The sequence below is a fragment of the Perca flavescens genome, chromosome 4 (genome assembly GCF_004354835.1).
Source record: "Perca flavescens isolate YP-PL-M2 chromosome 4, PFLA_1.0, whole genome shotgun sequence".
NCBI classification, from domain to species: Eukaryota; Metazoa; Chordata; class Actinopteri; order Perciformes; family Percidae; genus Perca; species Perca flavescens.
In genome coordinates, this window is record NC_041334.1 from 18356009 (window position 1) to 18380582 (window position 24574).

Here is a 24574-nt window from a genome sequence, read left to right on the forward strand (position 1 = left end):
CAGATCTCCTACTTAAGTAAAGTAACCCATTGCAAAATATTCTGTTAAAAGTAAAAGTCCTGCATTCAAGATCTTTTTTAAGTAAAAGTAGAAGTACTTGCAACAAAATGCACTTAAAGTAGTTGTTTTGTAGAATTGCCCCTTTTACAATATAAATATATAATACATTTTATAATGTGGGATTATTATTATTAATGTGTTATTAATCTATAAAAATGCCTCTCATTTAATAAGATGATCATTATTGCTTGGATGTCAAATCTAGTGACTATTGTTTACAATACATCAAATGTGCTAGAGTAGAACCAAAAATATCTCAATGTGTCACTGTTGCAATATGTTTCCCTATGACAAGCAACTTTTCAGTGCAATACATGACTACACCAACTCCAAATGTGTTTCTATGAGAGGACTTCTATTCTTTTGTGTGAGAGATCCTTACAAATCCTTATGCTGAATCTTTGAAAAAAATATTAAGGCCTGGTACTGTGAAAGATAAGCTGGCCACCTGCCATTCACATCACAAAGGAAAAGACTGACAGATGTATAGACAGGAGGTCAGATGGTCAAACGCTTTGTCATAATTCTAAACATCATTAGGTAGATGCACTGCTTAAGGCAAGCACTGTCGTTAAAGCCCCCTATTCATTGTTGCTGAGCTGTCTATATGTGTTGTTCTATACATGTGCTAAATAGTACATCCAAGTGTTTATATAGGTAAAAGTGTATAGTGAGAAATACAAATACTGCATATATACCGCATTTTTTACCTCAATAAGGCCTTACTCTATCATGATGTTCACTTCAATCTAACTCCATGTTGAACGAATAAAACAGAGTGGGCCTGAATCTTACCTTGATTGTAATGGCCATAGGGGGCACAAATACTCCACAACAAGCTATTACCTGTTGTAATGTTAGCAAAAAACGTACCTGACTACACATAGACACTTACTGAAATTTGTTTTGCTTGTTTGTTTTCTACCATCTCAGGAGGAGAATATTTGGCTCTTTAGTTAACTAAATATCAGCTACAAGTCAGGGGAATGTTCCTCTGTGTTCACTAGCTACTTGCTAACCTTGGCTGCTGTTTGTTGCAATGCCGGTGGCATGCACTGGGTTTATCAATAGTGTTTTTTGCTGAAAACAGCTGCCTGCTGGCTGGGAACACAGTTGATAAGAGCGCCGAGACTGAACCATCAGTACGTTTATGGGCCATAATCAAAATGTTAAACTAAAAAAGGCTATAAAGCTCAGCACAGCTAAGAGTTGGGCAATGATTCTGTGAGTCCATCACTTTGCATGATGCCTTTTACACGTTACACATAGTAATTTGATTTGTTGTTAATATAAAGAAATAGTAAAGCATGAAATATATAATTTGGCCCCTTTACAAAAAGATTATTATATCATGCATTTTATCTTAATTTTGATCCATATTTTCATTAAAGCTGTTTTTTATAACTGCTAAATGTTAATCACAATATTCATACTGAAAGTAATTATGAATGTCGAATTCATATATGCCTTTTAAATCAATTAAACTAGTTATTTAACAATTTACTTAAATCATTCATTAAATGTTCTCTCTGAGAAAGGTTTGCATAGTCTATGAAATATATTTCACAGATGAATAATAGCCTATTTGTAAACATGCTGCACTCTTCTTGGTACTTAGTAATGTTTTCAAACTGAACATTTATTTAAAAAACCTACATGACTTGAGTTAAATGCAGAGATGTTTGTTTAAAATGCATGCATTTTCACTGGACATATGGTTGGATATAAATTTAATAACTTTGGTGCATTTAATCCTGGGACAGATTACTGTGGTGTAGTGTTAGTTGATGACACAGTAATTGTAGGCCTATATTTAATCTTATGCACAAGAGATTATCTTGTATCTGTATGACATATATTATAATCAATTGGTAAAAAATAAAAAAATAAAACTCTGAAAGGTCAGATAAACTAAAATCAGTCAGCCTGGTTTTAAAGAAAAAGAGACAAACAATAATGATATCTAGCAAAAAGTCTGAAATGTTGCCCTTAAAGAAGTTTTTTTTACTTTTTTAAAGTTAAACATATAGGTTTTATATATGTTGTTGTATCTTTTACAAAAAACTCTTAAAACACAATCATAAAAACTGTTTAAAGATGTAAAAGGTAGAAACTATTGAATATCCCTTTCCAAATATCTGCCTCATATTCAAAAACATATCCTTGTGTTGCACATTGGTGTCTGTCTTGATGTAATAGAGCCATTTGATCACCAGGGGGAGACAGAAGATTGGGAACCAACCTTTAAAAACTCTACGTCTGTGTTGTGCGGAACATTAAATTTGTCTGTGCATTATGTTCAATGGACGCATAAAAATTCAGCTACAGGAAATAAAACTACATCTCAATATGAATAAAAGTAACCAATTCTAACTTAATACAGCAGTGTAGGTAGAGTTGGTCTATCTACTTTGCTGCTTCTATGTTATAAGGAGGTTTTATTAACAGATGAGCATATTTAAACCATCTTTATTGGTTGAGAGCCATTTCCAGTCCCAAGTTCCAAACTTGTTTTCATTAAGGGAGCAATTGCCCCTTTACCAACCCACCCAGAAGACTATTTTCTAAAATTGGGTGCAGGAACTTCTTTGCTGTTTCACCTGCTGTGAAGCAGATGCAACACAGGCTGCCGCACACACAGCTGAAGGGATGGCAGATTTCTTGCAGATGCAATAGAGAATTGAGAATGTGGACTGCTTCATCAGCTTGTTTCAGTGACTCATGCATGTTGTTAATGTCTGCTCTGCCCAATTAAGTGCACCTCTGCTGAGTCACCAAGACTCAGTGCAATCCTTATCCATGTTTATTTGGAGTCAAGACCAAAACCAAATTGCTTTTTCATTGTGTATTACTGCTGATTATTACACATTAGTTTCAAACATATATTAGACCATATGTGTTTCCATAGTATTTAAAATATATAGATTGAAAGAAAAACTGAAAGGTTACAACTAGAGATTTGCACAAAGTTATTTGTGCATGTACGAGGCAGAATTGTTGCAAATTGCGGACTGTACAGAAATAAATTGTATTGCTTGATAGATCAGATGGATGTTGGAAGAAAATAAATCAGAAAAAAAGAATTGATTCAGAGAAAGTTATTTAAGATGTAGTCTTGTGGACTGCCTGAAAAATAATAAGAAATGAGGCACAAGTCTTTACCATGTATGCATTCTATCCAAAAAACATTTGTTTCCAAAGCTCTGCATGAGTAGGCTACATGCATTTGATGGGGGTTAGGGTTAGGGTTATGGTTAGCCCCAGTGTGAATCAAACTGATCCAAACAGTGATGCTATATGCTCTACTACTTCAAACAGAACCAACAGTAAACTTCTAAGCCACTAACTACACATATTTTTTTTTGTCTCTTGAAGTCTTTCTTTTTACTCTTATGCAACTCCGTCCGGCAAATCAGGTCCTGATTCAGCTTTACTTTAGTACCTACTGGAAGGAAGCTTTGGCAAACCACCCGTTTAGAGAACGCCATGCTCGTCCTGTGTTTACCTTTTATTAAGATTTTGCTGAGCATTGATTGGAGGGTTTACTTGCCACAAGCAGTTTAGGGAGCCACAGCCCAGAATTGTCATGGTAGGCTACTATGAGTTTCTTTGTGAAGTATATTTTGAACGAGAACTAATAAGGCATATTCTTTCTTTTACTTATTCATGAAGCAGTTTTGTGACATTAGGTTTCTTTACTCGCATTGTTAACATCATATTTATTGTAAGCATGTTTTCTGTCAGCAGAGTTCAAACTGAAGACGAATGTGTAAATGTCATGCCTGATATGAGCTCTATGGCAGAGCAGTGAGCTACGGCCTGGGAAGCACTACTTATTTTGTTTTCTTTATGACAGAAAGTCAGTAGCCTATATATCAGTGCAGTGATTTTGTGTCTGTTGGACACATATTGCAAATTAGATCTGTGATCTATATAAGCCCGGATGGTTCAATGCACTTGAAATAAATAAATAATAAAATAAATCAAAACTTAATTATGTGTGACTCAACTGCACACAGTTTATTAATGGAGGATCTCAACATGAAGCTCTTTGAACTTTGTGTGAGTGTGTGTGTGTGTGTGTGTGTCAACACCATTGCTAATCGTATCACCCTCAATTAACTTTAGCTACTTCTTTCTACTGGATCAACCTCTCTGGAGGGAGACAAAGTCCGGATAGGGAGAGAGAGGGAGATAGAGAGAGAGAGAGAGAGAGAGGAGAGAGAGAGAGAGAGAGAGAGAGAGAGAGAGAGAGAGGACTTATGTGTGTGTGTGTGCCCCCTACCCCATCCCTCCACCCCCTATCTCTTTACAGGACTGCCAGTCCGTCTAGAGTTATTCCAGGAATGCGTTGAACATGGCTGCCGCGATGAAGGCGCAGAAAACGGGACTGCTAGAACTTCGAGTGACCGTGGACCGCTGGATCCGGGTGTTGGCCACTCTTACCGAGGACACGCTAACACTAAACCCCGGAGAGGGTGCCGAGGAGCCCGCGAAACCCAACCCGAGCCCCGTCGGTGCAATCAACGGAGACGCCCCGAACCTCAGCTCGTCCCCGGTCCCGGAAACCATCACCAACGTGAAGCGCACCGTGCGAGTTACCAAGCAAGATGTGGGAGGACTCGGAATCAGTATCAAAGGTAAGACACTTTAAAGAAATAATAACCAAACTGTTAACTTCATAAACGTCGAGTCAATGTCTGTTTGCACAAGTTTTGGCTAGTTTGAAGTTGAGTGCAGTTTCTGTCAACGACGACGAAAACACACCCGTCTACTTGACAGTTAACTTAGCTAACTTCAAACTGACTGTTAAATCCCACAATGTGCGATAATTTCCAATTCGCCATAACGTTTAGTCAAGACACATTCATTTTTGTATTATAATTCAAGCTAAATGCAGGGCTGTTGTTTGCACAGAGAAAAACATGACAGCTGTGATTATTATCTCACGCTGTGCACCTTAACGGGGAACCATTTCAGTGTCCCAGAGTCACCGGAGATGGCAATTAGCTAACGTTACTGTCCTTGGCAGTACACAACCCTAATAAAATGCCAATCTTCAACTAAAGTTGTTAAGTTAAAAAAAATCTTGCTATTTTATGCTACGTAGTACTTCAGTTTTAACAAGTAGCTAGCTAGCCAACTTCTTATATAACTCCTAATAGTTACGAATAATGTAGCTAGCGTAGTTAATTAAATGCCAACCCTCTTTTGTTATGGATTTTCTTTTTTAATTTTGAGTTTATCCATCCAGCAGACTCACTAAAGTCAAATGATAACATGCTGATGTTTAGAAGACCAATACACATAAGGTTATCATAAACCAAGACAAACAAAACGTATCAACTGTTAGGAACTTTGTGCAGTTGTTTTGTGTTATAGCCTAACACTTCAATTTGTTTAAACCTCTATTTTAATTTTGAGCCATATATCTGAAGGGTGCACTAATTAGATACAAGCTTATGAAAGTGGTGAAAGTGAGTCCCAGAAACAAAGAGTACGTCTATCACTGTGGTTTATAGTTTTTACAGAATATAAACTACTTTTCTTGGGTAAAATTTCTTTTTTGGTGATGAACTTTGTCTTTGAATCAGTAAACATTACCAGCATTGCTCCTATAACCCCTCAATAGGAAAAAAAAATGTGACCTTTCCATATCTCACAAGCCAGGCTTACATACCTGTGCGGTGTAGGCCTACTGTTCAGCGGCTGATAAAAGCCTTTTTCTTGTCCTGTTTTTTTTTCTACCTGTAGCTAAAGGCTACTATCTCAATGGAGATCTCAGTGTGAAGCATTTGGGAAGCTGTGTAAATACAAAAGATAAAATTGACTGCACATTGAATACAGTCTGAGCGATATTTCAATTTTATTCCTGGAAGTTACTAGACTGGGTAAACCCAGCCCGATCTGCTGGCGATTTGATTTCTCCCTGCAGCTCAGGCTGGAAACCTGTACGTTTATCTATCCTGCTTCCGTTACAAATTTGCGGGAACCAATCACAAACTGGCTTATCCACCTGCCGCGCTATTGGCGGGTTTAACACAATGACGATAGAGAAGTGACCAAGCGGTGTCTTGTTTACATTCGGCCGCCGAAGCGCAGCAACCCGTTGATGGCGCTGTCGCTGCTACGTCACCCGGATCGTTGGTCTGATTGGTTGAAGGACTATCCAATTGCGTACAGAGTCATTTGAGCTATGCCCGTTGATCATTCATGCCTCTTGTGCAGTAGAAACTACAGAGCAGACTCCCCAGACTAATGTTCAATCTCAAAAGATTGAGCTTGGTCTGGTGATAGCCAGTGACCACCATGGTTTAGCCCAAAATTAATAGGCTGTTTGAACAAGATAGATTCAAGGCTTTTTTTTTTTTTTTTTTTTACAGTGCTTGCTTGCTTTATGAGGCCTTTTTTGCTTTGTATCTCTGTTGCAATTTAGTTACCAATTTGTTCACGGCCATTTTAATCTTCCTGTGGCCCACATTAGGGTTCCATTTCCCTGGCTTAAACAAGACCCCTTTGGGGTTATAATGGTGAAGTTATGATCGTGTGTGCCACTTACTTTGAGTTGGGATTCATGCACTATCACAACAATGATGGTGAATAATGGACCTGCACCCTGGTGTTGCATTCATGTGAGTTAAAGCCTTCACCTCCTGACGTCACCCACTGGTTTGTGGAGATCTGCTGTGAGTCGTCGATTTTGCCTTTACGGGCGGATGTGACGATTTTAGACGAGAGGGAGGAGTGAGGGAGGAGCCCTTACACTCTACGTTACGTTACACACACTTTCACTGGCAGTCACATCATAGCCACGCCCTAAAACACCCCCTGCTTTATCACAGATTTTAAAATCAACAAGACCATAATTCAAAAAATTAACATCATTCTGTGTTGCATAAGACTTAAAACTAGCGATTGAGACCATAAACTCCTTATGAAAATGTTTACTGAGGTAATAAATCAAGTGAGAAGTGGGTCACTTTCTCAGACTTCTACAGAAACCGAACTCCTTTTCCAACCGCACGTGTCTCCCCCTGCTGGAATTCAGATAGAATGCAGGTTTAAGGCACTTCCGCATTTGCAGCACTTCACTGAACCAGATGCGTTGTCCATTAATATTAACAGTCTATGGTTATCACTTGGCTATCGACTGATGGACAGGGTTGATTTGACAGACAGCTGTGGACTTGTGACATTGTCATGTTGCAAAGATGGCTCGTCATTGTAGCTGCGGATGACATGTTCATTTTAACTCCCCCACTGCTGCCACCAAAAACAACAACAACAACAAAGCCAGCCCCTAATGACATAAATGTAATGTCCATCTTTGTGGAAATGGGTGGCTTTGAAAATCAGACAGCATGTTATTAAAACAAAAGCATAGCTGGCACCCTGCCGGCTTGACATTGTTGTGATTCTGGTTGTTCAAAGGCAACGATGAAGAGAGGGAGGAAGAAGGGTCTAACAGAGGCATAGAAAGAGAGAGGCAAAGGCACAAAAAGCAAGCCATACATAAAAATGGACTTGGAACAAGCCAGCAAGAGGTCAAATGAGTAGAAAGGAAAAAATAATGAAAAAAGGAGTAACAAATAGTACAGTGTCAAAATGAAACAGGGTGAAGGAAATGAAAGAACAGGGCGAAGTTGTTGTGGGCTAGCTGACACCACATTGTGAACAGCTGAGAGGAGCAACCCATTGAGGAGCAAGCAGTTGTCATTGGCCAACGATGAAAGCTATGTGGCTGGGAGTGGAGTACTCCACTAGTGTTAATTTTAGGGAGACCACCCCAGCTTGCAGAAAAGCATGGAGGCAGTCAACCTTTCCTTTCACATGTCTAAATTTAAGAGGAGAGGCTAGGAAGTGAGGCTCCAGATCTCTAGACAGGCCCACTGGTCAGAGTGAAGCAGTGTGTGTATCTGCAGATATGGGTGTAACACTTTGTGTTGAGCTTGGTCTTTTGTTTTCCCACAATTCAAGTCAGAGTAGGGCTGGGCGATATGGTTGAAAACTGTATCACGATATAAGTTTTTCATATTGGTCGATATCGATAATTATTGATATTTTTTATGACCTATTTAAAATAAGGACCAGGAGAAAAATATATTAAATTTAAACATTTTTATTTTAAACTTAACCCTGCTCTGATTATAATCCCCTCAGTTATAAAAGCAGAAATGTCAACACAACCATGGAAAACACTCAAATAATTCAAATGTAAACAAGTCTAAAATTACAATGAACACTTAACAATTATCTCTTAACATTAAGGTGCAAAATTAAAGAATAAGTAAGAAATGCTTAATAAAGTGTCATAAAATAGTGCAAAGTGTTAGCTAAATATAAGAAACCTGAGAAGGAACTATTTTCTGCAGGTTTAGTGCTAGGTTGGTAACCTGGCTTCTGGACAGTGCTCAGCATGTCTGCCTCCGTTATTTCTTTGTAGCGTTTAGTAAGGCGCTGATGCAGAGTACCTCTCCATGGCGGTCTGCTGCTTGTGCCGTGTTGCAGCTGCAGATGTTGTTGGACGTTGATGGCGAATACGGCTGTGCTCGAAAGTGTGAGCGCTAAAAAGTGGTAAAACAAGTTTGTGGTCGTACCAGTGTTGGTGGGGACAATGGTCTGACGACATTGGTCTGACTACGGTCAGACTTATAAAATCCCCAAAACTGCCATACTGACTTTTCCTGTTTTATACTGTCTATGGTTTTATCAACGATTTCCTCGCTCGCTGCGGCACTCACTTTCCACTCCACGCCGGTTCTGTTATTGAAGAACACGAGACAGCGATGTGGCGCAACCAAACTTGATACTGTTACATGATTGGCTGTTAGAGTGTCACTCCCCACGTTGCTAGGTTGCCAGAGAGTGAGGGCCTTTGTTCATGCAACCAAACTTGATTCACAAACTCTGGTTTCTTCTGATTCGAACGTTTTATCGACCGCATTTTCTATTGATATTGATTATGTGTCTATCGCGATACATATCGTTATCGTTTTATCGCCCAGCCCTAAGTCAGAGCTTCCCTGACAGTGTTCAAATTGCTCCAGTCAGTGTGCTTTATCCCAGTTAGGTGTGGTCTCATGCAAATTAAAATCAATGCGAGGATTTAAAAAAAACAAAAACATTATGAAACCATGTTTTGATGCCTCAAACTCTTTTGTCACAGAACCCCTCAGATGTGCACATAGATAATAGTTTTGTCAGTTAACAAGGCTCAGGTGCAGTGTTATGTAACAAACATGTTATTAAAAAGCTATTCTGATTTTGAAGGGTTGTGTTAGATCTTTTTGTTCTGTTGTTTGTTTCGGGGTTCATTAGCACGGCATGCAACTTGATGAAGTTTGATGAACTTCATCAGCTGAGTTGATCATACTGAATTTTTTGAAAGGAGTATTATTACAACAAACACATTGCTAGTACAAAATTACCTAATTAGGTACATGTCAGTGTTGTATAAACCAGTACCATTCATTTACCTGTCATGGGTAGCTCCGGTGGCTCCACCCCACCTCCGCCACCCTCCTGTCAGCTGAGTGACAGGCTGCCAGCTGAAGGCTGCTGACTGTTTGACATGAAAAGTTGGAGGAGAAAAGGCAGGGAAGGGAATATGGGAGGATTAAGGGTTGTGTAAGAGTGGCAGACATATTGACAGTATTTCTTTCCTACAATATGTCAGCTATGTTTGTTCAGCAGTCGTGTCAGTAAGAGGTATTTCAGATTGAAAGTAAACCTGAAAGCATGTGAACAGAGGAAGAGAAATAGAAAACATGTATAAAGGTGGGAAAGGGGTACTGCAGCACTTGTCCCTGTTGTTGGCCCTCACCTCCTTCGGCTGCCCCAGGGTCAGGCTTAATAGTTTATCAAAACAATCTCCCAAACCATCACTTTGATCAAGTAATGTTGTCTCCTTATCAATTCAAGTATCTATAATCTATATGTGCATACATCATTTTGGTGCAGATGCCAAGTCATTTGGACACCAATATCCTCTCCTGTGACACTGATGTCACGATCATCCTCTCATATCAGCAGGCTGTCTTTTACCTACTTGTCCAGCCATTTACTTTAAATAGATCCTTCACATACATTTCCACCTTTCATCAAGTAAAAGTGGATAGCACTGCATTTGGTAAAGTGAGAAGTGCTGTGGTGAGCACACCATTAGCATAGGTGTTGTACTTGAGAAAGATTTAAAACTGTTATGCATGTTTGTGATTAAAGAGTTTGCAACAGAGTCGCCAGGACAAATGTCTATAATGTTACATTCAGGTGAATATGTCCATCTGTTGTTGCTTGATGGGCTTAAGTTTGACATATTTTGCTTGCAGCATATTTTTGAGCATACAGTACTTTTGAGGTTATTCTGGAGAATATTCTAGACAGTATTTGTAATTGTTTTGGATTGTTGCAATAATAATAAACATTTTCCTAAAGCAAGCATATTTGTCCGCTCCCATGTTGATATAAGAGCATTAAACTTGAACTTGAAAAATATTCCTTTTCAAGTACATTTAGAACAGATTCAAAATGTACAATTAATTTGCGAGCTAACTATGGGCAATCATGAGATTAATTGCGATTAAATATTTGAATTGATTGACAGCCCTAATATCAACACATCATGATTCAGAGACTCAGTAAGCACAGGGCATTACCTCTCTTCTAATACTCAGTCATGCAGTGAACTACAATCTGATTCTGATGTCACAGAGCGGTCAAGTAGCTGGTAAATCCCTCTTTCTCAACAGCATAGTGACTAACAGGCACAGTAGGAGTTCAGCCCTTGTGTTTTTTTTATTTTTTATTAAGAGCACCAGGCTGTGGCCTCCAAAGGAAGATACATGAGTTAAATTCAAAGGAATCACCCAGAGGAAGCAACCGGTGGAAGATGTATTTTAAATTAATTAAATGTAATCCTCTTTTAGATAATTTCTCACTAGCCTGAAGGCCAGAGTCCAACTGCCAGCTGACATTAATGACGATATTTCTCATGGAGAGTGGAAGTCCACAGCAAAAGGCAGATCCATCAGCTTACTAGCTGACCTTCATTTAACGAGAGAGAGAGAGAGAGAGAGAGAGAGAGAGAGAGAGAGAGAGAGAGAGAGAGAGAGAGAGAGAGAGAGATGGGAAACTGAGGAAGTTAGCACAGGAGGGTAACAAGATGGGCGTGGACTTTTGTTATTGTATAGCTAAGTTGTGTAGTTATGATATGCAGTAACTGGACAACATGCTGATAATATCTTTATATTAAACTAAGCTGTTATCTTTGTATTGGGTTTCACTGTCAGTATTTATTTCAGGCATTATCTCCTTCACTGTGACTTGCAAACTACCTTTGAGTGTGAAGTTGGCCTTTGCACCCAGTGCCTTATAGGCTATTCATATTCCACAGTGTTTAACTTCATGCCATTTTGTTAGTATACTGGATCTCTTAGCATAAGCACTTGCACTTTGCACGGATTGTGTAAGTAGAAAATAACGTATTTCCCAGCTGCTCCGATAAAGCTGATCAGGGGTCAGAAGATGAGGCTTATGGTGGCAAGTGTGCAATTCTAAAGTGAATGTATGTTTACTGTTCAACTACTGCATGTAAAGCAGCAGGTTTCCTGAAAAAAAAAAAATGACAAGATGAAACAGCAACATTTTCCTTTCTTGTCATACAGGTGGGAAGGAGAACAAGATGCCAATCCTTATCTCCAAGATTTTTAAGGGCCTGGCTGCTGACCAGACTGAGGCGCTTTATGTTGGTGACGCCATACTGTCTGTCAATGGTTATGACTTACGGGAGGCCACACATGACGAGGCTGTGCAAGCACTGAAGAAAACTGGCAAAGAAGTCATCCTTGAAGGTAAGATATTTTTCATTCAGAAAAAAAATGAAACCCCAAATCGACTCTGCGACTCAGGAAACTGGGAGTTATCTATAAGATACACTTGCAAAATATGTCACACAACTGTCTTTGTTGCATGACAAAGAAGTACTTCATATTTCTTTACCAATATAATCCTCAGAGTAGCACTGAACAGAATCCTTACCTTTTGTGAAAAAAGGAGCACTTCCCCGTCTACACTCCGCAGCTTCAAATACATACATAGATGGGAACTTTTGATAACATGATATGTTTTTTTGCTGCATTTCTCCTGCACCCTGTTAGATTTTTCCTTAAGGGCCATATATGATGAGCTGAGAGAGACAATCCGGTAAATCAGAACTTTGATCAGACTTCTACAAAAACATCAAAATAATGAGTTAAAGTGAAACAGCAAGAGGAAACCAAAGACTCAAAAGTTGGGAATATTGTTGTGGCTCACACCTCAGAGTTTCTCGGCATGCTAATGAGCAGTATTCCCGACCATATAACACTGTTGACACTGATAGAAAGTACTTTGTTTTTGTTCATGTCAGAACTGAAAACTTTGGAGAACTTGTAGGGTAAGACCTGCTGTGCATAGGAAGGTCTGCAGTGGAGTCAGCAGGTATTTGCAGGTGGTTTTCTTCCCTCTTGCTCTTAACTCAATCACATGAGCTGCCAGAGCTAATGGACTGTCTCCCTGCCCCTTTCTGTCTCATTCTTACACTTAAGTCATATGCTGGATGTGTTTGTGAATGCACATTTAGCCTAAAAGCATCAGTCCACCAGCAGGTGTGAAACAACATGGCTAACATGAGATGTGGTCTTTAGCTGAGAGGACAGAAGAAAGGGATTCAAACAATCTTTTGTATTGTCAACTGATTGCATCACAGAAATTCTGCATCTCCCACCAAGCTGATTTCAAGTCACTGGGTTGAATTGGAAATTCACCCGCTACAAATGCACACTGTCTAAAAGCAAAGTTTGAGTGATGTTTTATATGTTACTTTTCAAAAAGAATATGTTTCCATAAGGAACCATGCAACTTCACACTTTGTTGCTTTGCTTTTATTATTCTTTCTATTGATCTGTATATTCTCTGTGTGTCAAAGTCCGTGTTTTGAGGGAGAGTTCACCCACAGAGTCTAAACAGAGGCTAACAGTTATGTTCAGTGATGTGAGTCAAACTGACACTTCAGACAGTAGGTGCTCTCAATGTGTACAAAAACCTAGTATGTCCAAAACTGTGAGAACCAAATCCTAACACTATTTTTCAACAAACAAAAAAAAAGGGCTTTAAACAGGTTCAATAAACTGAAAAAAAGAATAACTCATAACGCGGATGATATAACCTTTCCGTTTCCGTGAGAAAGTTGATTTAAAAAAAGCAACACAAAAACCGGAGTTACCGGCTTTCCATGTGACAGCATTTCTGTGGGTTAGCTTGCACAGTGGGCTAGCGTCAGTAACTTTGGTCAGCGGAGCAGATACAGCTAGAGCTACAGCCAGGGGAAATCATTGCAAATCCCCCTGCCTTACTTGTCTACAGTCAGGCAGAAAAGTGTTGATATCAGACGGCTCAACCAGCGCTGCTCTGTGATCTGTCGTGTCAGGAATCATTTCATGGGTTTCCCTTCCCCCCTGAGGACCTGGTGGAGGACTGAGGAGACGAAAGAGGCTTGGAGGCTCACTGAGGGGAGAGGGTTGAGTGTGTGTGTGTGTGTGTGTGTGTGTGTGTTTGTGCGTGCGTGCGTGCGTGCGTGCGTGCGTGCGTGCGTGCGTGCGTGTGTGTGTGTGTGTGTGTGTATGTATGTGCGAGAGAGTATTTTTTGATGTCCTACGATTCCATTACTGGTGTCTGTGTGTGTGTGTGTGTGTGTGTGTGTGCCAGTCTGACCCGGAGATTGCAGGACTGCAGGATTCATATCTGTAGTGAGAAGCTTTGGAGTATTTTTAGGGAAAAGAGGAAATAAAGAACGAAAGTTTTTGGTCAACAGTTGAGGGCTACGAGCTTTCCAGTTGCAGTTTTTAAGAGTCAGATTTCCTTTCAAGACTATTTGCGTATTGTGAAAATACTTGTGATTACATATGACTTGAAGTTCGAGTACAATGTTTTAGTTTTTTGTGGTTTTGGCATTTTATCAATACACTCAGAAACAAACTCCTTTGCACCGCTACAGTGTCAAAGATCATGGTAACACTCTTTCTTACTGTATGTGCACAGCAACAAACAAGGCTCAAGGCAGTTTTCTTCGCTTTCTGAAATACAGAACACAGACGGCCTTGACTGAGATCAGGGAGAAACTGCCTCCATCACATTAACATATCTGGAATATGTGAACAGTAATGCTTGAATCTGTCAGAGAAGTACTTCCACAACATTTAAAGGACTTATATTAGAAGCCTGATTGGCATTCTGTGCTCCTGGCAGGATTTTCCCTTTTTGACTCTTTTGGAAGTCAAGAAGAAGAAGAAATATTTCTGAAAGCCTGTATTAAACAGATTTCTTCTCACTTGGATTAGTGCAATTTTGATTGTTGCAGCAGCACATGCAAGGTATTTATGCTGAGCTTTGCCTCATACCTTAAGCAGTATTATAATGCGAAGGATGTTGTTATGAGGATGCTATGTATATCTTTCAGTGAGTGTGTACTGGCTAAAAGGTTGCCTTCAAAATTGTCTACATGCATAAGATTTTAAAACATTAGAAAACAAGAAAAATGCTTTTTAGATAAGGGTCAAGGGTTACCAGTTGTGCAGATATGACACAGCTAGAAATTGTTTTACTGTTGTTCACTTTATAGATTTTTTATAAATTATATGATTTCAATGTCCCACACAGTTGCTTAGCAGCCAACAACAGAAAAGAAAGGGGCAACACTCATTGACATTATATGAAATGGACCAACATATCCCGTCCGCTCTTGACGGAGAACAGTGAAGGATATTAGAAGCACTTTTCTGGTGATGGCTGAGCGTTACTGCGCAGCCTCCAACTGAGAGAGACGACGTAAATGTGACGTGAGCAGCCTGTCTGAAAGTTGTAAGTCATTCCGAATCTTGCAGAGACGGAGAGCGTAGGTATATATACCTATGCGTAGGTAAAATAAACTTGACTTATGTAAGGAGATAACATGGGCACAGGCTTATTGCTAGCTAAAATGCTTGTTAACATTAGTAATTAAACTTAAACAGCTAATGTAAGTCCAAACTGCCTGTGAGCTTCTCCTGTACTGTACGGTAATTTCTCTACTGTGCGATTGTAACTCGCGTGGTTATGACACAATCGTTAGCCTATTTTTACAAATACGTCTCCTACGGAGCCATAACGTGGGGTACAAGGTAATGGAGCCTTTTACACATTGTCGTGTTTCTTTAGAAATAAACAATGGACAAATAGAGTCTTTAAACGCTTCAGATATAAAGTTAATCGCTGTCAAAGTGGCGCCAGTATGAATGGCACTCAATGGGATGCTAACGGGAGGTGATGGCTTGGTAGCATCAAAATGGCGCCATAGGAGCTACGCGTTCTGGGGAGAGGCTTACCCCCTTGGCAACACTGGGCAGCGGGTTTGAGTGTGAATGTGTAAAACCTTCCACTTCCTGCTTTTCCCAAAGGTCTTGCCACAAATAAGAATTTGTGCATATTGTCAATCTGTCTATTTGAAAGACAAAATATATCCTTTATATGTTTCCAATAAAAGGATGCCCTCTGCCCTTCTTTTTCTGTGTTCTTGTCTTACATTAACATAGAGATGGAGTAATCAATGTGTGTCTGCGAGAGAGTAACAGTAAACACCTGAGAGGGTCAGATAAATATAACAGACTAGATGAAACCATATAACCACAGCTGCATTCATTTAGTCCCAGCGACATTTACAGCCTGACTGTGTGTTTGTGTATGAGCAGTGTGTGTGTGTGTGTGTGTGTGTGTGTGTGTGTGTGTGTTTAATAGAAAACAGTCTGCTGCATCTTCAAGTGTGTGTGCTTCTGTGTGTATACAGTACATGTAAGGAGAGAAAGGAAGAGGATGGAGAAGAGAGGTACATAGGTCACCTCAACATTTTCCCACCCACACACACCTTATCACACCTGAATGTGCCGTTATAGTAGAGTTACAGATTCATTTTGGGGTTGCTATCACAATAAATTGGGAGATTTATATATACAAAATGTTACGCTTGAGAACACCATGAAACAATTAAACATGAGAGCACCATGAAACAATTAAACATGGCTTCATAAAGCAAAAATGAATAAATGGGAAATCGAGACAGAAATAAAATAAGACTGCAGACATATGAAGTAGCTCTACGGGGACTGGATGAGCTCTCAACTGTTCCACTGTGTCGGTCTACCGTATTTTAATTTGGATTATACTCTCACTGAAAGTGCATCCATCATTGCCACCAGCTTGCCAGCCAAGGTAAGGCATGTTCCTCTACTCTATGAAGAAACCATGGAACAAGGAAAGCATGCGTGTGCATGTGTGAAAGAAAGGGTGGGGGGAAGGGATAGTTCAATGGCAAAGCTGTTCCCTGGGCAACCAAGGCCTGACAGAAAAGCACACACACAGAAGTAAGTATACAACCACATACTACACATACTTACACACATGGTGTAAAGCAGAAAGGAAGGATGAATGGGCTGCAAAGGGCAGGTCAGGATACCAGTATGAATGTTGGGACAGATGGAGTGTGTGCATGTGAGTTTGTTAGGGAGGCATATGTGTGTGAGTGCTGTTCATGTATCCCAGGAGTCAATGTGCTGGTACACCATATTTGTAGCAGGGGAAGAATGTAACCCTCTAACAATTGAGCTGGCAAGGCTTGTTGTGAGACCCATAGTCTGGACGAGTAGCTGTGCAGAGCTATTCAATAGGGGTGCACGATTCAGAAAATGTCAAGATTTGATTCAATATCGATTTTTAGGCTCAAGATTTTCGATTAAAAAAAATGATTCACAGTATGTAAATGTAGTTGTATGTATGTAGACATACAAATTCAAAGAAAAGAAACAACAAATTAATTGTAGTTTGATATTACTTTATATGTCTAAATACAAAAAAAAAAAAAAAATGTTGCAACTACAAACTGCAAAGTGCCAAGCTTTGGCCATGCTTTCAAATACATTTAATTCAAGTATAAAATAAAACTGTTAAAGAAAAAGAGCTTTTTGTTCAGAGTTCGGTGGGAGTTTAGAGCATTGAAAGAGAGTGCGTTGGTTCTTCTTTTGATTATGACAAGAGTGCCCAGGCATCAGTGTGAATTCGACGCAGCGCCATCTATGGGAATGGCGAGCTAAACTCATTTCAGGACAATAGTATACACGCCATTACAAAATGAAAAAAAAAATCGATTTTGAATTGGTAGAGCTTGAATCACGATATGTGAATTGATTTTTTTACACACCCCTACTATTGAACAACTACCTCATTCATATACCAGTTTGGGTTACTGGTAGCATACTTTACCCTCTAGTTTAGCAGCTAAAGGGTATAACATGTCGTCTGTTCACATGAATGCGAAAGTGTTTTAGCGATTACAAGCGGCCACACTCAAAAGCGGGACAAAAGTCCTGTCATCATAAAAAAGGGCGAGATGGCGATTCAAATGGGGATAACAGTGCACAGTCTCAGACAGCCACTCTCGAAAGGCAATCATGGTGTTTGTACACTTGATGTGATGGAAGTAGTTGTGTGATTGATTGATTGCCAGTTTTAAAAAAGTTACAAAAAATAGTTGTACGCCAGAAAGGGTTTAAGACACTGTTTGATGATCCCACAAGCACTTTATTTTAAGGCTTCTGAATTTGTCACATAAGTTTTGGTGTTTAAGGCTTACCAAAAATGTCTCATATTAACTTTTTTACTAATTTGTTTGGTGGCATTAGCACAGATGTTCTCAATCTTTTTTTCAGCCAAGGACCTAGAAAATATAGCAGGGACCCCCTCACGTATGTCTCTTGGAAAAATTTGATGTAGCCCATTTTTTACACTTCTGTAGTCCTCATCATGTTAGGTAAAAGAACAACACAAGATAAATGTATTAGAAAAAATATTAGACATGTATTTGCCCAAACATATTTGCAGATTCTGGGAGTTTAAAAATTAAAATATTAATCATTGAACTTATGAAGCCTTTTGTAAAAAGAAAATCTGAAATGGACAAATACAGATAGAGTACAGATATACAATTTTAAATGACTCAAATGGTAGAAGAAGTGTATTTGTTTTGTGTTATCATCCCATGTGGGGAGCACTTTCCACTTGGCACCTAAAAAGACTGAAACACACCATTAAAAAGTACGTTTTGTGGGGCGGCCTCTATCTCACCCAGTAAGAGCGTTCACCCCATGTTGGCTAAGTCCTGCAGTGGGTTCGAATCCGACCTCCGTCCCTTTGCTGCGTGTCATCCCCCATCTCTCTCCCCCTTTCATGTCTATCCACTGTCACTGTAATAAAGGGAAAAGCCCCAAAAAATAATCTTAAAAAAAAAAAAGTACATTTTGTCCTCAGTCTGACGAGAAAGTTTGACGGTCTTATTCCATGTGGCTAGGTCCATTTTTGTATATGGTGAGGGTATTAGCTTAATGTCATCTTGGATTTCAGAGAATTTACTTGGATATCCAGGGGGACATAGGAAGGAGCAGAATGACAGAGAGCTAGTTTTCCTCTGCCAAGACATTTCTGGACACCGCTGGTTCTTTTTCCCCTGTCCTTTTCATTAAGGTAGTTGTGCTCAAGCTCAGTGCACACACATGGATTAAGTAGGCTTAGTTATGGAAGCTCTACGGTTGCAGTCTTTCCCTTGTCTAGAACATCTTTTAAGCAGGACATGTCTTGTTGGCTGTATCAAGTCTCCTGATCTCTGTCATCCCCATTGGGCTGTTGGCCAGTGTGTAAGCATTAACTATTGATCAACGTTGTACAACGCTTAATGTGTCTGGGAAAAGTACGTCACGTTTGAAGCCAAAAAACAAAAACAAAGATTTAAAAGAATGTGATTATTTAGTTGTTTGGTAAAGACGTAGATATTTTTTATTGGCGTAAATCAGGACTCAAGACATTTGGCGTCCCATCGTCCAGGGGACAATATAAAATGTGTTTGGGACAAACGGAGAAGTTCCCCAGGACGCCTCTGGGACATACAAAAATGTATATATGTATGTGGCCTATGTAAACTATAGCTTAGCAAATGACTGTTACTACAAACTGCTTCCAGGGGATGAACCCTATTTTTCCCTGATAATGCTACATAGGCAGTTGAAATCAACAGGAGAGAGCTAGTTAGCTGTTAGCAGACGACAGGCAGCAGAGTCCTGGGATGTGTTTGGCTCACAGAGCTAACAGAGCTAGTAGAGCTAACAGTTAACTGAGGTAAACACACAGCAGAACTGAGAGTTTCTGTTTAGAGAAACATTAAGCGTTAAACATTGGACTGCAGTTTAATGTGACAACACAGTAAGTCTACAGTAAATATATGTACTGAAGTACTTGCGCTAAGAGCAGTTTGGAGGTATTCATTATTCTATAGGCCAAAAGTATTATAACCCCAGCAAGACTTGTCTAAGTAGGCTAATTACATATTAGACACACAGCATTGTAGGCTAGACAATGTCATACATGCTACAATGACTTTTATCACCAGCAGCATAGGTTTTACCTTTGTTCTTCTTCTTTTTTGACATGAATACCATCTTGTATCATATACCGTATAAAATGTCAGGAAGGTATGAAAAAATAGATAGTGCCCAAGCCTAATGTAGCTGTCATTGATTACAAAGTGCTTTACAAAAGTTAACTCAGATAAATCTGGATTATTTTAAAATACATCCCCGTATCTTTTTCAAAATTAGTTAAATTCAGTTAAAATAGTTTTTCAGACAGTGGGGTTAGTCTAGAGCCCTAGTGTAAACAAAGGCCCAACCTTTAAAATGTGTATTTAACCATGGCTGGCAAGTGGATTTAATAATTCAGTGATAGTAAATGTACAATTCCTTAAGGATATCATAAACATTTGTTGTTTATAAATTCTGCTCACAAATGAAATCTCACCGCCAAATATATTCTGAACTTGTTGCTTGATGATATCATTGCTGAACCTCTTTGTTTCACGCTGTGTTTGAAAGATAGATTTGTGTTAAGTTAATTTTTGTATTCCCGTCGCTCATCTTTAACTACTGCACCAATGGCCAATGGTGGAGGAAGTTGAAAGCACACATAATTTTTACACATTTTGCCTTCTTCAGGAAATTAAAAATAGCAGTCAGCCTGTGTGACACACAACAGGCGATTCAAATTAAAGAGCTCACATGGAAATCAACAGGAACGTACACACAGAGTACATATTAAGGTTATTCAGCAAGACAGGTCTCCAGAACATTTGAAATGTTGCTTTCATTTGTTTTTCTACTTTGCTTTTTAATCTGTGACTTTCTACTTTGCTGATACATAGATTTTTTTACTTATGGACATCGAAGGGCTTTCTTGGCAATAAATCACAGCTCTATGTGATCTGTTTCCATGTTAATGATGCATGCTCAGTTATTTGAAACACCTGTCCGATACACTATATATGCCACTCAAAATAAAAATTTTCTTCATCCTATAGAGTGTTGACACAGATTTTTATTTTGTTTTAATTAATTGAAGTGTGCTGTTCTCTCCTTAAAATTACATAACCAGCTAGAGTCATGTGTGGCCACACTGTTAAGATCATGCCTTTCGTGGAGTTTAATTATAGCTATTAATATGAAGTCTCAGTGGCCACCGTGGTTGCACTTTTGATTGTATTTAATACATGTGACTACATTGACTGCATCATTCCTCTGGAAGTGCATTAATACAGCTTTAGAACGGTCAGAATGAATATTAAATATGCACAAGTAGGAATGTGTTTCAGGAACGCCTGAGGTGAGATTAGTTTTGAAGAGGTTCATTTGTGTCAGTGATAAGTATTAGCTGAAGGATGCTTTGTCAGCGTTCTCACCAAGAGCTAACCCCAAACTCAATCTCTCTCTCTCTCTTTCTGACACCCAGCACACAACTTGTGCTTCTCCCTGCATCAATCTCTTTAACTTAGTGCCTTTGTACTTTCCTTTATTCAGATCCCCATTTAGCTGCTAACAATGTAGCATCTACTCTTCCTGGGGTCAACAACTGCATGCATTCATGCATACAAGTTGTATGATCTGCAGCACTTTGTTGTTAAACAGTAGATACATTATCAACCACTTTGATTACAGTATGTGTGTCACGTAAGATCTTTTTCATAATAGTATAACTATTATTAGTATTAGGACAGACAGCCCTTTAAAAGGCTGAATAGTGCAGACAGTTTGATTTACATTTTGCTTTTAGGGCTAAAAATGGTATTTCATATCTACAACTCAAGCTCTTCAAGGACGTATGTGACTATATCCCCTCAAGAGAAGATACATACCATATAGTCTTTTTAAGCAAGGCCAGCAGAGATATATATATTCCAGCCCTATTTTGATTTAAGTCTGGTAAAGTGATTGATTGATGGAATATAATGACTTTCAGGAGTAAAGTTTAAAGCCCCTTATTAGGACACAACGTGCTGCTGGCTAAGACTATCTACCATTCAGTGTTTGTCTAAAATTAATTCTGTACAACTTCAGGTTCTGTTACTGAAGCAGCATGAGTCTCAATCGTGTTGGCTGTTTACACATGATCTGATCTGTAAATACGTTTGTAGACTCTGCTTGTGTGCAAGTGTAGGCACTTGCATATGAATTTGCACACAAACATACTACTTCTTCTGCCTGTAGTGCTGATACAGAGGGTGGCCCATGTCTGTTATTGGACCATGGCATACAGGTAGCCAGGGAGGCAAGTGAGATTTTCTTAATTTACAGTTTCCAACTGCAAATTCTCAGGTGGTGTCTTTGGGCCATGCTGCCTCAGCACAGTCAGAGTGAGAGTTAGTGTTGACGTGTTAGCAGCTAATCTATTCATCTGGTGGGTTCATTTGACTGTCTTGTGTTTCTCATTTCTCCAGTAGCGCATCTGTGTGCATAAGTGTGTTTTGCTGGGAAATAGGGCGGCTCTAATTTCTAAAGGCCCCTTTACACTGTGATTTTGAGCCGTCTGAGATGAAAGTTTGACAATCGTGAGAGAAATGTGGTTAAAATTTCGTTGTCAATCCAAAATTCTCTGTTTTGCTGCATTCTCAAAACATAAGAGTGGTTTTGTGGATATGCCTCTGGTCACGTGTTTTTTTCTATTTAGATTGTAGCGCTACAATTCACTGCTCATGCATCCTGTAATCTGACATTGCTCAAATTGTTATTGTACATTCTGACACAGCTTGTGACCACGATTTTATCAGACCCATCTTGTACGGTGTGACATGCTATGAACTTATGCATACCTGCCAACATGTACGCATTTTTCGTACTCGACACGCATTTTGACCCTTAAGTATGCTTGTACGATTCGCAGCTCTCTAGGTACGCATTTTGTTGCATCTCGCATTTCGCCGGTTTCAGTCTCTATGCAATCTACATCTATGACGTTGATTCTGCCGATGAGCCACAGCTTGTAAGTGGAGTGAAAAGCTTTCGGCCAATCAGAGCGCTGCATTTAGCCAAATGCTTTGCACGTTTAATTCAATTCAGTGCCTCACCAGGCTGTCTGGATAACCGTAGGCTTGCATGCCTTGGCTGAACCGCCTCAAAAAAAGGTTCGGAACGATTTCTTAACGGGAGAGATAGCCTTTCCTCCACATGTCCAGGCTACCTCACATAGACAGTATATAGAACCTCCTCACGCGTTCTTCACCGTGTGCAAGACAGACATCGACATCAGTCACCAAGGGGCAACAGGTAACGAACACTGTCCCATAAACAAATACTCCCCACCCCCCGAAACATAATATTAAAAATAAATGGATGAGAAGAAAAAACATTCATAGTATCCATCAGAGTTGGGAGTAACGCGTTACAATTCAGTGGTTGAAATGACTGCAGAGACGGATACATTTGCGACACGGACAATATTTTCCGGAGTTGTTAACGCTGCGTTCAAGCGAGCTGTCCCGTCACTGTTCCGTGGTCAGAACCAGAACCAGAGACGGTAACTGACAACATCTGTGTCCTATCAGTGGCGACAGCAATGTGACCGAGCAAGATAACATGTTGGGAATTAATGTTTAGTCTTGCTACACGTAATATTACATTTCACGCTGTGTTTGAAAGATAGATTTGTCAGCGGTGGAAAGTAACAATAGCCTACTTCTAGTCCACCACAATTCCGACTGAATCAAGTAGGCTATTGTATGTTTTACTTATATAACTATTTATTTTATAGCTTTAGTTACTTTGCAGCGTCAGATTAATAATATAAAATAATATGAATAAATTATTATTTATTAAAAATGAGACTTTGTTGACCCCGCGTTGAAATTCACAAGCTACCTGCCAAGAATACTTCCACTTTTATTTTGGTGAAAGTAACTCAAAAGTAACGCAAAAGTAGTGTAAGCATTACAATTCAGAGACAGTAATATTGTAATATAATTAATTACTCTCAAATGACAGTAACTAGTAATCTATAATGTATTACATTTTGGAATTAACTTTCCCAACACTGGTGTCAATAGGCTAGCCTATCACACCTGCCATCCTTCCCATTAGTTGGGGGCAGTTAGAAAAGTGGTGGAATGGCTAGAAAACTAAAAGGTTTTAGAAAGGCCAGGTGCTGATTAACGTCAGATGAAAGTAACAGTTAGGCTATTTATGTGATTGGTGGCAACTGACATTCAAATTTTTAAAATTGTATCTGAAAATATCTGACCCATGTTATTTATTAGCCTATAATTGTGTCTCTGTCAGGCTTCAATCTTGTGCTTTTAAAAGTTGCTTTATGAGTAAATCATTACTTAGACTACTTAATTTCCCTTCAGTAATCAGAAGAAGGCTACGTGTTAACTTGGTCTGACTCTCGTCTTTAACACAGAAGTACTTCGGCATATTTATTAGCTCTCTCTGCTTCCTGTTGGTTAGACTAACAAATATATGGGCACAAAATATTGGACAGGATATAAGAAAACATTTGTATAGTAGTTTCACTACGCGTACAGCCATTCATCCACTCCTCTACACAGTAATAATAATTTATTGTAATCTAGAAGGTAGTGATGAGCCAAACAATGTATTTTCAGGATAAAGAAGTTTCCATGGGCTATGGAACTAACAACGGTTTGTTTTCAATTCAATGTTAGGAGTGATATCAGGGTGGTTGTACTCATACAATTTCTTCAAGGTTGGCAGGTCTGCTTATGTGAACACTGTTGTGGCACAGTCTAAAGGCACCTTAAAACATTGCAAGATCTATTGTAATTGTAGGTTGCGATTGTCTGCAGCATGAGAATGCTTTCTTTTTCTCTTCTGAGTCAGACCTGCAGGATTAGTACATTTCTCATACTGTCCCCAAACACTGCCTGGATAGCTTGTCACGCTGGATTATTAGTCACTGGTGTGTCCTTTGCCACAGTGTCTGCTGTCTTCGTTACATTCCTTGCTTTGCTGACTTCCACTGACATCTAATGAAATTTGTCTTTAAAAACATGTGCGTATGGTAGCGTCCATTAGACAATGTTGCAGATGAAACGCCTCTCATAAATGGAAAACAAATT

At 39.3% G+C, this 24574-nt stretch overlaps 1 protein-coding gene across 2 annotated transcripts in view; it reads left to right on the forward strand.

Annotated features, from left to right (window-relative positions):
- Positions 1-4308: 4308 nt before the first annotated feature.
- Positions 4309-24574, forward strand: part of snta1 (syntrophin, alpha 1) — a 37345-nt gene continuing 17079 nt past the window's right edge. For both annotated transcript variants that reach the window (XM_028576960.1, XM_028576961.1), the window contains exons 1-2: positions 4309-4700; positions 11724-11909. In XM_028576960.1, the coding sequence (XP_028432761.1) occupies positions 4418-4700; positions 11724-11909 (469 nt within the window). In that variant the 5' untranslated portion in view covers positions 4309-4417. The remainder of the gene's footprint in view (positions 4701-11723; positions 11910-24574) is intronic.